The 17,825-nt window shown below is 42.5% G+C and overlaps 1 protein-coding gene across 15 annotated transcripts in view; it reads right to left on the reverse strand.

The window, feature by feature from the left end:
* Window positions 1-215: 215 nt before the first annotated feature.
* Window positions 216-17,825, reverse strand: part of celf6 (CUGBP Elav-like family member 6) — a 141,848-nt gene continuing 124,238 nt past the window's right edge. For 2 of the 15 annotated variants that reach the window (XM_062420468.1, XM_062420452.1), the window contains 7 exons: window positions 12,539-12,682; window positions 11,436-11,580; window positions 9,978-10,127; window positions 9,094-9,156; window positions 8,433-8,513; window positions 5,268-5,411; window positions 216-343 (listed from right to left, as the gene is read on the reverse strand). In XM_062420468.1, coding sequence (XP_062276452.1) covers window positions 216-343; window positions 5,268-5,411; window positions 8,433-8,513; window positions 9,094-9,156; window positions 9,978-10,127; window positions 11,436-11,580; window positions 12,539-12,682 — 855 coding nt within the window. Of the gene's footprint in view, window positions 344-5,267; window positions 5,412-8,396; window positions 8,514-8,608; window positions 8,612-9,093; window positions 9,157-9,977; window positions 10,128-11,435; window positions 11,584-12,538; window positions 12,683-17,825 lie in introns of all 15 variants that reach the window. The other 13 variants (XM_062420439.1, XM_062420428.1, XM_062420507.1 and 10 more) reach the window with 12 other exon arrangements.

Consider the following 17,825-nt stretch of genomic DNA (forward strand, 5'->3'; position numbering starts at 1 on the left):
ATTAATCATCTCATGACCTCTCAGATTTAACTGGTGACTTTTTGGAAGGGCCTGACCACTAGGTTGGGAATTATACACTGACGCTTCAGTATTAATAATCATATGATGTCATTTATAATATGACAAGTGGACAGTTTGGTTTAAGAGCAGGCACGGTATGGCACTGTGTGTTGTGGTATGGGTGTTACTATACCTGGGTATGGACAGCAGACGAGTCAGTAAGGTCGGTTGGCATCCTTTGGCCGCTTTAGCTGCACTTTCAGCCTCTTCATGCCTATCTGAAAGCCGTTCATGGCCTGGATAGCGGCTTGAGCACTGGACGGGTTATCAAAACTCACAAAGCCTGAGACAAGAACACAGAGCGGGAGAGAGAGAGAGAGAGCGAGAGAGAGTGAGCGAGTGGTGGGGAAGGGAATAGGGAAAATGGAGAAAAGGAATAACAGGAAAGGAGAAGAATGAGGAGAGATGAGAGAGAAACAGGAAGAGAGTGAGAGGGAAAGAGACAAGAGGAGGCGAGATGAAAGAACATAGAGTGAGAAAGAAGACCCTTTTTAACTCTCAACAATGACACAACAATAGGTCTTTGTTTTTCCTTTTCAGCAGATTAATTGAAAATCTCGGAATTAAAAAGATTACATAAAATACCACAAAGCCTAATAACACAGATATTAGAAATCAAAAGAAGAAGAGCTGTTAGAAACCGTGAGTTTAACTTGAGCAGAGCAGAGAACAAAAAAAACAAAACATGAAAAGGTGTTCAAAGATTAGAGAGAAAAAGGAGTCTCATGTCATGTGTGGGTTTTTACAGCAAAGCAGTGTCTGTAAATGTTACCCGAGTGTTAGAGCCCTATGAGAGTGACAGTGCTGCATTTATGTGTGTGTGTGTGTGTGTGTGTGTGTGTGTGTGTGTGTGTGTGTGTGTGTGTGTGCCTGTGTGTGTTTTTTCATGTATGTGTGTGACTGAGCATCTATATAAGTAAAGAGTAAAGGGCATGGGGGTCGTGACGAGATGCTAGGAGCAAGGTGTGTAGGACGGAGGTGCCTGCTGCTCTGAGTTATCACCTGGGTGTCGAGGCAGAATGAGCCCACAGCTTTCTACACCGGGACTCCTTGCCTGCTCTTATCAGACACCTCTGTGATTGACGGCCCGAATTTTCCGCCTGCCAGCTGATTTGATCACACCGCTATGGGTCCAATTTAATTTGGGGGAAAGGGCGGGCTTTTGTCAGTACGGGGGAGATAAGGCTCCTGCTTTTACAAACCCTTTAAACAAACTGAGCAGGGAAGGGCCTGTCAGTTGGCAGTGATCCCCCACCCAATCCCACAACACACACACACACACACACACACACACACACACACACACACACACACACACACACACACACACACACACACACACACACACACACACACACACACTCCCTGGCTTTAATGAATCTCCATGCCTCACATTTACATCCTCATGCCAAAAAGGTAATAGGAGGGGGGGGGGTCAAAGTACAGAGGAAGAGGACAAAGAGTGAACTGCAAACTCTCAGCACTTGAATCCCTGCACATTAAAATAAATCTGCCTGAACAGTTAGATATCTGAACATGTTTCCAGTCGTGGCTGTTTTCAACAGACAAAGTAACCGGCTGATGTTTCATATCTTTGATGCAGCACTGAGCGTGTGGTTCTGTGCAACTCGATACCACAAGCACTTCTAGTGTTTGAGGTATTGCTCTCACTGCAGCCATCCATATGAACAGTGTGTCTGTATGCACTGCAATGTCAAGCATTTTTTAATAAAAACATAAAGTTGCAAAATTATTAGGTGACAATAGGGAAAATACAAACCAAAGACTGGGTTGAGCAGCTCAGAATGCTGCAGCTTACATTTTCCACAGTCAGGTGACTTAAAAAAGAGACGTGGTGATGCTGTGTGACACTATGAAAACCATTTTCTGCATAAATGCAGGGATGGCTGTAGTCTAGAGGTGAGGTCCTGGTTTGAAATACCCTCTTAGGATGAAAAATAATAGCCGCTGCTCTGCAATAACTTCCACTCAACTCCCTTTTTAAAAGAGTAAGTCAACCTCCAGGTGATACAAAAAAAGCTGCTCATGAGCCCAAAGTCATTGTAGTTATATATATTAGATGTATTTTGTAATCATTATCTTATGTGTTGATGTGAGATTTGTTTATCCTTTTATAGAACAGATATGGCTGTTGCGTGGTTGTTAAAGACTACTTCAAAGTGTTAAATACACCCTGAGTAAGGTGACTCCATGGAGTAACTGTAAAACTTTCACTGACTTAAAAGTGGGAAGAACAAACAGAGCTAAACAACTAAAAAAAAAAAAAAAAAAAAAACAGCAGAGAAAAGTGTCTCCTCTTTTTAGAAGCCCTTTAGGTAAATTGCATCTCTCTCGTGTGTGTATTTTTTCACCATATCTAAAAAGCAGAGAGCTTTCTATTTTAGGTTTGAGCATGTGTCATTCCATTCTCGGAAGACCTTTTGAAATTAATTTTCTAGCTAAATCCAGCTAATTCCACTCAACAATGTAAGCTTTGATCACTTTAAAAGTCAATATTGAGTTACTAAACGTAGAGGATTAAGAGTGTCGTATCCAGAGTCCCAGGTTAAATTAAACACAGCCATATAGCTCCTCAGCAGTGAGTGTCTATGAGTTTCACACTTTTGATCACGGTTCAGTGTTATATATGTTTCAGTGACTCATCCATTTCAGTGAAGAATTATTAACAAATAATACAGGCGGTGCTAATATATGTATTGTCTGTTGTTTTATGTAATGTAATACAAAGATGCATTATTCCAGACTACATTGTTTTAAATTAACACTCATATCAGTTCTGCTTTCTTGTCATCTTTTTTTAAAATTGCTCTGAGCTGACATGTTTTATAAATCCCCTGGATTTTTGATCATGTGTTTAATATCACACTATGTCTTTATTATGTTATCACAGTGCAAGTAATACACTTAACTAAATAAATATCTGTCTGAATTGACAGTGATGCATGCATCCTCCAAATCCTGCTACAGAAATATATATTTTATAAGAATATGCTTAAGTGCTCCTCCATTGACCTTTTCATCATATTCTAATTTTCAAGCTTCCCTGTAAACACTCCATCTCAAAGAGTGATGTCTTATTATATCTACTCAAAATCCCCAAAACATACTTCACCTGTGCTGCAGGGAAATCAGGCTGTGTACACATAGATGTTTCTGTTGTAACTCTGTTAAAAGTTGAAACTAAATGTCAAAAAGTCCCCTTCCAGGAGTTTTATGATTACACCTGGGATAGGGTGCATAGCACAAGCACTCCTGCTGGGAAAGGCACTCGCTCCCTCAGGTGTGATCACTTCACCTTAACAAGAGGCTATATATACTGCCTTCCTCCCTTTGTTCTTCCTTTTTGATCTCAGCCATATTGTGTGCGTCCTGTAAGTGAATTTCCTTATTAAATATTTGATTTATCCTTATCGCACACAATTTCTGCTGAGAATTGATTTGATGTTAATAATCTTGTTCTCTCTCTGCACTGTTTAAACCACACACACATTGAAAAGGAATTCCACAAAGACATGAAAATAAAATGAAACTGCTCTGCATTTTGAACCTCATCAATGGGTCTCTCTCAAACAGACTAAACATAATGCTATGGTAGGGTGACTTAGACTCAAACCTGACATTTTTACATATTGTTGGCTGTATTTCAGATGATGAATGTTTTTGAAATTTTAGCTATCAAAAGAAAAATGGAAAAAAGAGGATTATCTAAATTAGAATACACTGTTTTGCTTTTCAATGAATAGTGTGGAAAGTTATAATCTTCTGCTTCATCTTGGTTCAAATAAGGCCTTGTCCTGTCTGTTTACTGTTATTAAATATCAGAAAAGTGACTGTCTTCACACCAGTATTTCTACATTTTGTTAGGTTCTTCCATCTATTCATTTTCTACACCTGTATACTTTCTGTACATATTCATATAGTCTATCTACACTTGTTCATGTGTCTGCAATGCCCATTAACCACATCATCAAGGCTAAACTCACACATTTTTAAGATGAAGTGTTCCAAGTTCTTGAAGGCCTAATAACTTATCCTCCTTAATGCACAGCATTTTCTGCCTAATTTGTTAATGTCTTACAAAAGAGCCCTGGGGCTTCTGCTATAAAAAGGAGGGAGAAATGCCAACAAAAGAATCACGGGTTAAATTGCTGTTTTTCAGCCAAGATCTTAATTACTAGCCGTGGAAAATAAGCCGGTGAGACTGATGAGGTCACCACCCCTTTGTCCTTGCCCCTTGTTGATTGACGGATAGTGATAGCGGGAGGCATATGTTTAGAGGAGAGCATATATAGGGAGAGGGAGAAAAAGAGAGAGAGAGGGACTGTCCTGAGATGGACAGAGACAGACAGATGAGGGGAGAGAGAAAGAGAATGCCTCATAGACATGCCATGTTGAAGAGGAACTGAAAGAAAGCCAATGCTGGGAGTCTTTCTCTCTCTCTCTCTGCCTGTCTCTTGGGTGCTGCTGTCCAACTGAATCAACAGCAAGGCCCACACCAGTCTATTATTATCTCTTTAAGCCCATGGATTCCACCTGCACCGCCTCCACCCTGATGAACTGGTTTGCTGTGTGGGAGGCGAGAGAAGAGAAGGGGAGGGGTGGCGGGACGCTGCTGGGTTGCCCGGCTGGACGATTGGGTGGAGAAGGGAGGGGGGTCTGGGAAAATGCTTTTCTCTTGGGTAAAGGAGGTTCGGAATGGCAGAGAGGAGGACATGGATACTGATTGTGTTAAGAAGGGTGTCATAAAGAGGGTGATGAAGAGATGTGTGGAGCAAATGGCAATTGTTGAAAGATGTCTGGGTCAGTAGCAAGATGAAAAGATTCACTGTGGGTTTGGCCTGTGTGATTTTAGGTGATTAGAGCATCCACCTCCCCGCCCCGCCCTCTCCTCTTTCCATTACCACCATCTTGTTAGATATGCCTGTGCGATGAAGCCAGGGAGCATGTGTGCATCGCTCCTCTATCTCCCTCCTCGTCCCCTTGCTCAGTGGCATGTAACGCCACCTTTAAAATGTTAATTGCAGCTTGATTAGGATAGACACTGGGAATAAAAGCAAATGCAAACACTAATTGCAGGATAGCAACAAGAGGCATGATAAGATTTCCAAACACAGCCACCATGGAACTTCGTCATTTCTAATGGATTTTTTTTTTTTTTTTTCCTTCAGTGTTGTTTTTAGACTCACCAAAACATTTGCTCTGATTGGTCGCCCGGTCCACAAAGACTTTTGCAGAGATGACGTTGCCAAAAGGCAGGAACATTTGCATGAGCTCTGCATCTCCGAACTCCTGGGGCAGGTGATAAATAAACAGGTTGCAACCTTCTGGCCCTGGTGATGAGAGAAAGACAACAGGAAGGTTACATGGGGGCATAAACAGGAGATGCCTAGAGAGAGAGAGACTGTCCGATATAAAATGGGTGAAAAAATGACTATGATGCAATTAAGACAACAATTTGGGTAGCCAGGAGCCATGTAAACACCGTACTCTACTGATTATATTACAAGTGGCACAAATATTAGTTGTGCTGAACCTAATTGTTGTGTAATATGTGGAGCGCATACACCTTAATCCCATTTTGTAGAGTGTGATTAGGTCACACGTGTCCTTTTTGTCAGCTCTTTTTGAGGTTTCCATTTGAAGCCCCCGAAATACCCTGTCACAGTGTGTTTGCAATAGCTGTGTGTACATGTAAACAGCCACAGAGAAGCAGCAGAGATAGAAGTAAAACAGAAAAACAGCCTGTGATAAAAACAGAGACGACAAGACGAAGAAAAGACACAGAGAGGTTGATTGAAAGTGAAAGATTGAGACGGTTATATTAAGAAAGACTGAGACTCAGAGGAATAGAGAGAAAGAGAGGAGAAGGATGAGGCAGAGCACACATTAAGACATAAGCCAAGATTTTGCCCCAATTACTGTGTGACAGTAGGACTGTCCCCCAATCTCTCTCCATCCCTCCACACTCATCCACCTAGCCGCCACATATTGTACTGGCCAATCTGGATAAAGGAAGGAATGAACTGGGGAGAGAGAGAGAGAAACAGAGAGCGAATCATGGACACAGAGAGAGAGAGAGAGAGAGAAAGAGAGAGAGAGAGATGTGATGGACTAGAGGACAGTATGCTTGCAGCTGGTTGCCTGACTGGCATTCTCTCCTGTCTCATTGCTCAGGGTGATAGCATGACGAGATGAGACTGGAGCTGGTGAGAAGGCTGATAAGAGGGCTGCAGTGGTGGCCCGCTGTAGTGCTGCCTTGATGAGATACAGGACACACACACACATACACACACACACACACACACACACACACACACACACACACACACACACACACACACACACACACACACACACACACACACACACACACACACACACACACACACAGGTTGACAGAATGGGGTTTTTTTCTCCAGCTGTTATAGGTTAAATCTCAGTTCTATCTGTTTAGGTTTGCTTTGAAAAGAAGTGGTTGTTAGGGGGATAGAAATGTCTGCAACGCGTGTGTAAGGACAGTTGATAGATTGTTTCTCCCCAGAAACATAACACCCCTTGTTTTTTTTGGTGATGGTCATGTGCATGTCTGTCCCAGCTGTGTGGTATAAAAGGTTTTGACAAATGTATCTGTTTATTATCTTTTTAACAAAAGGCTATTATAATATCCACTGGGGTTTTCCTCACTTTAAAAAGTTGCATGGTTTGTCAAATATGGTCCAGTGAATCCTGATTTTCATATGGAAATGGCTGTAAACATGTGCCAGGTTCACCGTGGAAAAGTGCCAAGATGCAAAGTGCAAAATACAAAGTGCATATTAACAAGTTGATGTGGCTGCATTATTTCTACCAGACAGGTAGATAACAAGTGTTATAATATGAATCAGAAATGCTGATTCTATTATTACCTTTTTAAAACATTGATAATGCAAGTGATAACATTTTGTTCGTGACATTTTTCACTGATCATTTAGACTGCAGAAATAAGAAGGGTTTTGAAATTTGAATGAAAAACAGCAGTATCAATATTGCATTCACACGACATCTAAATGTTATTTTTTCGTTTTCATAATTTGTCATCACCACAGGCAATCACTGAGGCATTGATTTTCCTTAGATGCTTAGCTGAAGTGAAAAGGATTTATCTCTTCAAAGTGTACAGTTAAGATTTGTCTGGTCAAAATTATATATTTTTTGGATTCGGACGGATTTTCTTCCAAATCACACACACACACACACACACACACACACACACACACACACACACACACACACACACACACACACACACACACACACACACACACACACACACACACACACACACACACACACACACACACACACACACAAAGGCACACACAGACTGATGAAATGTATTGTTGAAACTGTTTGCTTTCAGTGGGAGGTAGAAGCTGAGGCTTGACTGTGCCTGTGTATTCAGGTTTAGGTGTTTCTTGTTAAATGGCAGGGCTGCAGACTGGGGCAGTGGACTGAGACAGACTGGGAGAGCAGCCAAAACCCAGAGGAGGCCAGTACTCAGACAGGCCACTGGCTCAACCAAGAATAGCTATGTGTGTATGTGTGTGTCTGTGCATGTGTGTGTGCGCTAGCATGACTTCTATAATTCTTACTAATGATTCAAATGCTCCAAGGTAGTATTGAGAAATGGGATATCTTTAACATAAGATGTTTTTCCACCTTGTGGAATTATGCCTGCATGTAAAGTGAGTGAGCTGCTGACATGTGAAGATAAGTTGGTGTGTTTCTATACTTTATCTACACAGTTCTGCACTGTGACCCCAGCATGCACTCTCACGAAAAAATGCAAACAAAATGAACTCTTCCTCAAGGCAATGTTGGAAACACTCAATTTCAGAGTTCCTATATTGAATATTCATGCCACTCTAGGCTGTCTCATACAATCATATAGTTGAATAATTGAGACTGACGAATGGTGTCAAAAAGAGTGATTTACCATCACAGTATATCCTATGCTTTATTACATCTGATGCTGTGGCATAAGAACGAACACTACACTAGGAATGGTAATAAATGATTATGCATGCAGCTAATTAATCTGATGAATATTTATAACCACTTAAACACATTGTAATGGACTGATTAAGCAGTCCAGCGCTGCAAGTTTGAATTAGTGCAGTTTTTGAATAATGACAGAGTAACTTTCCATCTCACTGCTAATGTTCTTCTCTTTAAATGGGGAGCCTTTTTCTCACATTTTCCCCAGCCAGCTTTTTCCCTCCCTCGCTAATTCAAAGCAGCGCAGCTACATTAGAATGGAACATGGCAATTATCACCTTTTATCTTGGGTGGGCGCGCTTGCTCGCTCTTACCTTCCCTCTGTTGCTGGGGAATGATGGTTGGTTGCTGGGGGAACGCTTGGCTGATTGGCGCATAGGCGGCAGGGTAGGCTGCTGTTGCAAAGGGAGAACCAGAGTGAAATTTTTCACATCTCCATTTTCATATTTGACACAACAAAACTCAAATTATTATTCCATTGTTCATTTGCGTCCTCTAGACATTGCATAAATAAATTGCATTATGACTGGGAGCCCAGGCTCATTTGGCTGCTGGATCACTACACAAAGAGCATGGCAAAAGGGGAGCAGAGTGCGGTTCAACTAAGCAGACACATAAAGAAAGAGAGAGAGACTTACACCATGTTAATGAGAACTGATGTCAGGCAGAGAGCAGCGGTTATGAGAAGTCTATGTCATCTCTTATGTAGGAGGCTATGGCAGGTTCAGATCCTAAGCTCTCGGTGTACTTTTGGAATTAGGATTTTTTTTGTGTGGGTGTATAATCAAGTCAACTGAAAATCCTTTTGCAATCCTAATGTAAAGTAGCCTAATCCGGGAGGAAATTGGTTGGTCGTCCGGCTATCTCTACCTGTCATATTGTCTACTGATGTGACAAACCGAGAGGGAGAGGGGAGAGGGGATAGGGACAGATGGAGGAAGTGAGAGAGTAGAGGATAGAGGAGAGACAGATCACCTGCGTAGTGTTGGACGCCAGCATAAGCCTGCTGGAGAGGGTCGGTCACCGTTGGACTCTGTGCTGCAGAGAGACGAAAAAGAGACACAGAAAAAGAGAGGTGACGAAGTGGAAATGAAAACGAGACAGACAAAGAGAGGACGGATAGTGGTCAGCACAGACACAAAGACAGTTACAGAGAGAACGTAAACGAGCGAGATAGAAATTGGCTAAGCTGTAGAGCACCATTGGGGGGTAAGATCACACAGGGAGTGGGAGAAAATTTGGGTTGTCATATCTCTCAGTTCTTCAAAATGCCTGTTCGCCCCAGATGCTTGCATCAAATATTAACAACATGCCAAACAAACCACTTTGTAGTTCATTACAATTGCAGCTGTCTTTGCATAATGCAGAAGTGGGGAGTGTGTGTCTGTCAGTTCTTCAGGAGTCAGGCTCAGACAACATTAAGAAGCTAAAGACAGGCTGAGACACATCAAATTAGCCAGAATGGACTGATGGATTCATCATGATACCGAGGATGGCTGCTCAGAAATCTGCCAAAGACACTGCTGATTGACCCTCAAGCTTAAAACATTTCACTTCAAATCAGAGAAAGACATCACAAGAGTGTAAAGTAAAAAGGTCTCTTGTCAACTTTTGAACAGTGCCATGTGATATAATTTAATTTGTCACTACTGACATGTTGAACTTGCATTGTGGCAGTTAGGTGATGTTCTTATTCAGCACAAGTACAATCACTAGAATTATGAAACTTTCATAGATCTAGTCAGTACAAGTGGTAATAAGTAATAGTCAGGGGTGTCGGGGTCAAAGCAACAGTCTTGTGACAGTGGATGTTAAAAGTATATTTCATGCTTCTTTTATGCAAACCCTGATTGGCTCACCTGGGTAGGGATGGATACCATTGGTGTAGATGGGCTCAGAGGTGGGCTGCCCGTTGCTTTGAGGCGGGAGGGCACTGAATCCGTTGACCCCGATTGGGGTGGCTATGCTGGGCACGGCTGTTGCCGAGATGCCCGGGGGTGTGCTGGTGCCTGCAAAGATACAGACTCATTATATGAACTGCAGGGTGAATGCTTCACACACTCAAAAAATACAAAAGTATATTTTTGTAGTGGTACATTCTCTCAAAAATGTCCTGCAACAGGCACGTAATGAACCCTTGCGAGAGCAAATCCCTGTCTTGTGACCTGCCGTGAATATACAATGTAGTTAAGGTACAAATTTATACCAACTCATCTTGAACAATAGGTACAGTTACAAAAAAATCTGTCAAGGTAGCACACTGATTGTGGTTTGTGGGTGGTAGAAGGGAAGGAGCACTCATCCTCCACTGCATTATAAAATCATAATAGCAGCACTCTGATACTCTGAATATTTCCTCATTATAATGTGTTGTTTAAGTGTACATTCTTGTCACTGGGGCTATATACAGTAAGTGTGATTTACAAGGTATTGACCTGCTACAATATATGCTATAATGTATGGGGCCTGCATCCCTTCTTCTAACAGCAGCCCTTCCTCCTTGGGGTGATATTCCAACTCTGTCACCTTGTCAGTGCCCTTTGTGTTGATGGATTGTTATTATTTTTCTAATCCAGGTGAAGGGCATTTAAGTCATGTAAGATTATGTTTGATAGGCATTACTTGGTGTATGTAGGCCTTGTGGATTATGAATGCCAGGTACTGCGTCTGGCCACTTTATTTAATACATTTGCAATGACCCTGTCTTTAGGCGGCCTGCCTACTTAGTCTCAAGCCATCAAAGCTCCTCATGACAAGGGCCGAAAAGATAGTTCAGACTGAGGTCCGGGATTATCTCACACAAATCTTTGCTCTTATATTGTGTAAGCCAAGGACTCTGCATCCAAAGTCATCAGATTGGCTCTGTTCCCAGAAAACACACACTGTCACAGAGACACAGAGGGAGACAGCGACTGACAGAGAGAGGGAGAGCAAGAGAGATGATGAGAGAAAGGATGAGAGAGAGACTATAATGTGGCTGCCAATGAGTGTCAAGGAATGTTGTACATCTCTTCACATCACGCCTCACTCACAACCCTCCACTTCCTTTAATTCAACACTGGCAATGTCTGCTTCGACCTAGTAAATGGGCCACCTTAAAACCTACACCTTAAAAAATGTAACAAGGGCAAAAGCAGAAAGGCCTTGAATGAATATATTACGACTGCTTCTATAATTCTTGCTAATGATGAAAATGTTCCAGGGCAGCAGTGAGAAATGGAGAGAGAGAAGTCCTTCATGTGTGTGTGTCTGCATGTGCCTCTGCTCCTGCACCCGTGCCAGGGAGAGCGTGCATGTTTGTGCCTATTAGTGTATACCTGAGGATGGTGTCATGGGAGTAGCCACCAGGCCGTTGACATTGAAAGCTGCCATTTGCTGCATTTGCGCGGCAGCAATGGCTGCCATGGGGTTCAGGTAGGACCCTTGTGTTGCCGCCATCAGGGCTGCTTGCTGTTGCATCATCTGCTGTAGGATTAAAGAGCAGTGGGGAGAGAGGCAAATGGCGGGAGGGATGGAGAGAAGGACAGAAAAGGAAAGGAGGGTGAAATAGCCGCAGGACCAGAGCATGTTTACTCTCACATCTCTGTTTGCTTGGCCCATGCCTTGTTCTTGAACAGAGTGTCTGTGTTGCCCTGCAGCGTTGCTTCCTAGCCACTGTAACACTGCTCTGGCCTTGTGCTCATTATACTGCAACAAGATAAAGACTATGTGGTGAGATGAGTTTAGCATGCTGGAGATTATGCATAAATCTATATAGACTGTGTATGTATAGAGAAAAAAGGGTGCCTCTGTGGCAGAGTTAGTACAGAGATTGTGTGAGAGTGGGCGATTCTGTCAGGGTGAGTTGTTAGCTTCTGTGTGAGTGCAAAATCTCACAGACTCCTAACTCAGGCTGTGACTTTCATGTGTGAATATGAAATGGGGGTGGGGTGGGCTGGCAGGGAGAGGGGTAGGAGGTGAATGGGTGAGCGGGTGTGGGTTCTTGGTAATGACGTGCACCTCTGTTTGAGTGTAAAGGAATATGTGTATGTAGATGAATGTTAAAGAGCCAGGCTTGGTTGGCAGTTAAAATGCACAGACCAAGTCAGGAAATGTGGGAATAGTAAGTGAATGTGAAGTGGATGCTTGCAACTGTATAAAAGTTAAACAGTGTAGCGCCGGGCATGCATGATAAGCACCTTCCCTGGACAAATGAAGGGATTAAAAGACAAAATATAAAACACTGCGCAGCATTTTCTTTAAGGCTAATGTGTAAATGTAGACTCCAACATCCGTTTAATAAAGTGAATCAATTAAGAAGTTGCTCAGGGGTGTCACATGCCGAGTGGGAAACACAGTGATTTCAAACCTCAAATCACACAAGTTTTTTGTTTTCTTTTTTAAAGCTCACCGTCTCCTCCCCCGCCGGGCTGAGACTTACAGCATGAGAGTAGGCGCCATAGGCCCCAAATTGGATGGTCATGGGACTGAAGATGCCGAGCTGCCCCGCCATCTGGTGCATCCTGCGCAGGGTCCTCTCTTTATCAGTGTCTGCAAATTTGACCACCAGGCTGGACGAGGCACCCTAGAGGGACACATACATGTACAAGGTTAGTGAATATTACTCAGCTTCCATACAGTATACATACAGAGTTTGTAGATGTGTCCAATGTTTCCAAATTCATTTTCAAAATTGAACTAAAAAGCAATTACACACAAATCTAATTTAATAAGACGAAAAAGTTTTTTGGGCTGTCAGAGTTTCAACAAAGTTATAATACTAACTTTTGCAACTACCATGGTTACATTCAATCAGCAGTGTTTCACACTGACAGCGCATATTCTATAACTATATCAGCTCATATGAATTTCATACGCTGGTGGCAAGTTTCACTAGTCGGCAAAAGCGAAAATGTCATCATTACTAATGTCACTGTCTTACATTGTTACACTGCCTGAGTGGTCTACTGCTCTAGTTAATATGTGACGCTTTAAGTAAAGGTGTGCAAATACCATATTGAACTCTATCAATCTGACCGTAACCTAAATACAGGCCATTTAGAAACAAGGTTGCTGGATGCGTGCAATACGTTTTGTCTTTTATTATGTAGTTGAAAATAAGATGTCAGTGCATCATCATTCTTTTATTTTTTTTAAAACAAGTGTGGATATCTACATCACCACAAAGGAGAGAGATTATATTAATTTCTGTCATCTGATGTCCAGTGCACACATTCACATTACTCCAGCCTCTCAAGGACTAATATCTCTAAACCAAGGAAGCCAGTAAAGCTGAATATGCACCTTTCATGACTGCAGTCATTTAGCCGTCAGCATTAAATGGAAGTGAATAGTGAGTGATATTTGCTTTTGTGAACTTTCCAACTCTGCTGTATACACTGGGAGTGAACTGTGATCCTAACCAGATCCCACAGGAGTCCCAGTCCCCTACTGGTGAAGCTCCACTGAATACAGTACTGGGTAATTAGGTCTGACAAAAGCCTTCGGCATGTGGAGGGCGAAGTATTGACTAATGGCTCTGCCTTATGGCAGATATAGTTCCGTATTGATGTCTGTACTCCTGAGTTTGCATCCAATTAAATCATTTGAGAGACAGAGACCAGAGTCAGTTCCTCGTGTGACATCCAGGCAAGGAGAGAGGGAGGGTCTGTGTGTGAGTGAGAGAGAGGATGAGGAGGCTGCCAGGCAGAGAAAGCAGCCATAGACACTGTCAAGAGGACCAGGCTCCTATTTAATTACAGGCAGTGCATGCTGGGAAAGAGCACAGAGCACCACCAGGACAGAAGGACACAGGCAGCCAGGGGGCAGTCAGGATATGATTAGTAAGATCATAAAAGCAAAGACACAGGGAGAAAAGGACTCCATAATCACAACTTGGATTCATCTTTCACAAAATGTCTCATCCTGACAGGGTCAGTACAAATTCAGGCTTTGATTTACATTTCCATATTTTCTTTGGGAGTAGAAATCGAAAATGTAAGGGTACTGCAGGGGACACAGTGACAGGGAAATATGATGCTGACCAGTGACAGTGTTGTTACTGCATACTGTGCATTAGTGTATGTTTATGAAATTTCATTTGAGAAAGCTAGTCCAAACTGCTCTCCAGGTCCAGTGCTACTTATAGGAGGCACATTATTAAAGCAGAGCGATCAGAAATTCACAGAAACCAACAAATGTATGCCCCGTGAAGCTGAATATTGCAACTGCACAGTAAGAGAGTGTATATTCAGCCACAGAGCAAACACAATCTCTGTCTTACTTTAGTGCAGCCTTGCTTCATGCTATTTCATAGTAACTCATACAAAAAGTGTCCTAATTTTGTAAGCGCTTCATGAAATTTAAACAGGAACAGCTATGCGCCCACACAGCCACTGAGAAGGCACTTTGCCAGGGTGGTCTTGTGTTTTATGGTTTGGTTAGTCATGGCTGCTGCAACAAACCTTACATAATAGTTTTTAATGTATTTATCCTGCCAAAACTTTTTTAAATTTTTTTTTATTTCTGTTACCCTAATCTCAGTCACACTTTTTAAGCTTTATTCTTCCCTCAGCTGCTGTTTTTTGTTCTATCTGAATCTATCATTTGCTGTATATTAAAAAAAGCCAAATATGCATATGCTTAATGCAAAAAAACAACAAGTTGTTGTTCAGAGGTTTTTGCAAGTAAGCTATTCAATTCACCCATGCGAAGAGTGTTTCATAAACATTCTATTACCAGAAACAAGAGAATGTGTTGGCTGTAGATAACCGTGAGAACAAGGCTGGGGAATGAAGGGAGGCATCAGCATGGACCCTAGGGACAGTGCATCTCAGATGGGATCCTATCAGAGCCAGCCAGCACCCCACCTCAGGCCAGAGGAGACCCATCTGGTGCCTCTCCCTCGATGCCATTTCAATTAGTTAAATCAATACCCTAACGTGGCAGCGTTAACGGCACAGTTTTTCCCTTTCTAATTTCATTTCATCCCACCTCCTGACCTTTTTCAGTTCTTTCTCAACTTGATGGGCCAGTTGAAGGGACTGGGCTGCTGGATTTAATGAGGCTGGCACTGAGCAAACATCTTCCTCCAGCATTGTTACTCAAACCGGCTCACAACACAGGGCCCTGGCATTTAGATCACATTCATTTTCTGCTTTGGGTATCTTTGTATTCTTACATTAATTTAATACCTCACGAAGAATGAATTGTGAGTATCGGGACTGTGAAAGCCTTAGGCTGCCTGTACTCACTGTACCGTGACTTTAGATGAGGCGAGTCTGGCCTGGTCTGGCTTCTCACAGCAGAGTGCTCTGCCATAGACAACAGCATGGGAAGAGACCCAGTCTGCAGTGTCTACACTGAACAGCCTTGGCAGCCTCTGCAGGTGTCGTCTGCAGGTGTTGTCACCATTGCCACTAATGTAAGAACCTAGTATTTTGGCTTTCATAGCCTAAATATCCCCTCCAAAATAACAAAAAAAATATTTTCTTTATTATCCTCACCCTTGAACATGAGGATTTCATGTTGTCACATCTCAAGCAGATGTATTCTGCCTAGATCCAAGGCCTAATCAGAAAAAAGCAGATTTCCCCCATGGATAAAGAGTTTCTATCCACATAAAGAAATAGTAATGTGGGTCCAGGTAATGAAGGAACAGGTGGCAGCAGACAACAGGCACTGGATGCAAAGCAGCCACTCCTCACTGGTAGCAGAAAATCACAAGCTGACAAACAAACAGAATAATAACCTCCACCGGCATGACTCTTATACCTGGAGAGAAAATGAATTCGCTAAATTTGATAAGGGCCAACAGGGAGCCTTCACTTTTGACAGGTACAACTAAGGAATTTGTCACAGGTTCAAAAACTAATCTAATTTCTTGAACAACACACTTGACTTGTGAAAATTTCCCATATTGGATTTTGTATTGGCCACAAAATGTGTAGATGGAAAAATACACAACTGTAATTGAAGGATTAGAACTCAACTACACCAGTGGAATGGCATTATGTTTTTATCTCTGCATTACCGTGACACAAAGACACTGGTGTTAAGTGTGTACCAACAGGTAAACAGACACTCATCTTCTATCCTCCACTGAGGCTTACAGCAATATAACAACACACTCATTGAAGGAAAAATTGTCATTTTGAAAAGCATACTAATGATGACCAACTAATGCTCTAAGAGCCTTCTATCACTCCCATTCAGCAAACTGTAAGAGCTTATTTTAAATGACAAATGAATCTTCCAAAGTTGTCTTAGCTTTTTACAGACTTCTAGACACTTAAAGTGTTAATCGAGAATCTGTAAGAAATTAATTGAATACACCATAACAAGTTTGTTTGGTAATTGGATGAACCCCCGACGGGCCTCGTATTCAACTCTCTGAACCTTGCTACATCACTGCTAGTCTCATGGGAAGACTCTCATTAGCAGTGCATGATGCTGTCTTGGTCTGGCCTTGCTGTCTGCCACATACTGCTGCAGCTGCCTTGCACACTGCATCAAGCCAAAAGACACAGAAGAATGCTAACTCGCTAAGTCATTCATAAATGGTATTTCACTTGGTGTGCATACTAAATTTTGTCCATAAAGAACAGTTTTCACTACAATATGTGATATGTGAGGAGCAAAAAAAAACAACACTCCTGTATATATGTCAGCTACAAGCCTGCCGAGATCCTACAGTAGTTTCATGTGGTGTTTGATGAACTGCGTGTTACGATGACAATGCTCTCTGGCTTCGTCTTATCTCCCATTAATCCAGAACTATAGGATCACACACGCACGCTTTTGTTGCTGCCAACACTGGTGAGCTCCACAGGCCCTGTCAGCCACACTGTGACACCGAACATGACAATGGCTGCAATTTGCTGGGTGCTGTCTGCCTGCCCCCGGCTCTGCCATTTGAAGTTTTGCCACCTGTGCCTCTGCAGCCTTACTGTAATTCAACAGCTGAACCAGTGAGAGTGCTTGTTCTGTGCCCAATCACCTTTTAAGTTAATTTTGGAAGCACCTGCAATCTGCAATAAACATCAATTAAAGCTATGACCTGATCTATCAGCGCATGCCCTTCGGTGGCATCCCCTGCCCTTAAGCTTCATTAAAGCCTTTCATTTTGGGCCAGCGTATTTTGGTGCAGGTATTATTTATGGCATGTGTGTGTGCCAGGTAACACAGATGCTGTAGAGAGAACATTAAGAGGGAGAGAGAGACAACTCTTTGTTCAAGGTTCATCCAGACCTCACACAGCTGGCGGCAGGCAGTGAGCAGAGCAGCCCACTCTCTGAATCCTGCCTCCTGTTAGTCTGTTGTTGACGACATGTGGCAGTGATATTATCCAAATTAACTGCATGCCCCATCGGTACCAAAGACTTAGTTGGGTACTAATAGCTACCTTGCCTATTAATCTGATACGAAGTTGGATTTGGGAAGAAGAGGATAACAGGTGCAGGGATAGAGGGAGAAAGATATTGATAATATAGATTATTAATGAACTTTTGGATGGCTCTGCCCCAGGTCTGTTTGGGGCTCCATATGTTGCCTTGGCCAGTTCATCTGCAGCAGACCTCAGGTGGCACAATGGCTCGACCTAATGCAGCTGTGCCTGGGCTACAGCAATACAAACATGCGGAACATGCGCAAAAGTTGGCCCTATGAGTTTTGAAATCTACAAGAAAGCAAAAACATCCCTAGAGGAGTCCAATTATGCAAATATCCTG

This window comes from Scomber scombrus, chromosome 1 (genome assembly GCF_963691925.1).
Source record: "Scomber scombrus chromosome 1, fScoSco1.1, whole genome shotgun sequence".
Taxonomy (NCBI): domain Eukaryota; kingdom Metazoa; phylum Chordata; class Actinopteri; order Scombriformes; family Scombridae; genus Scomber; species Scomber scombrus.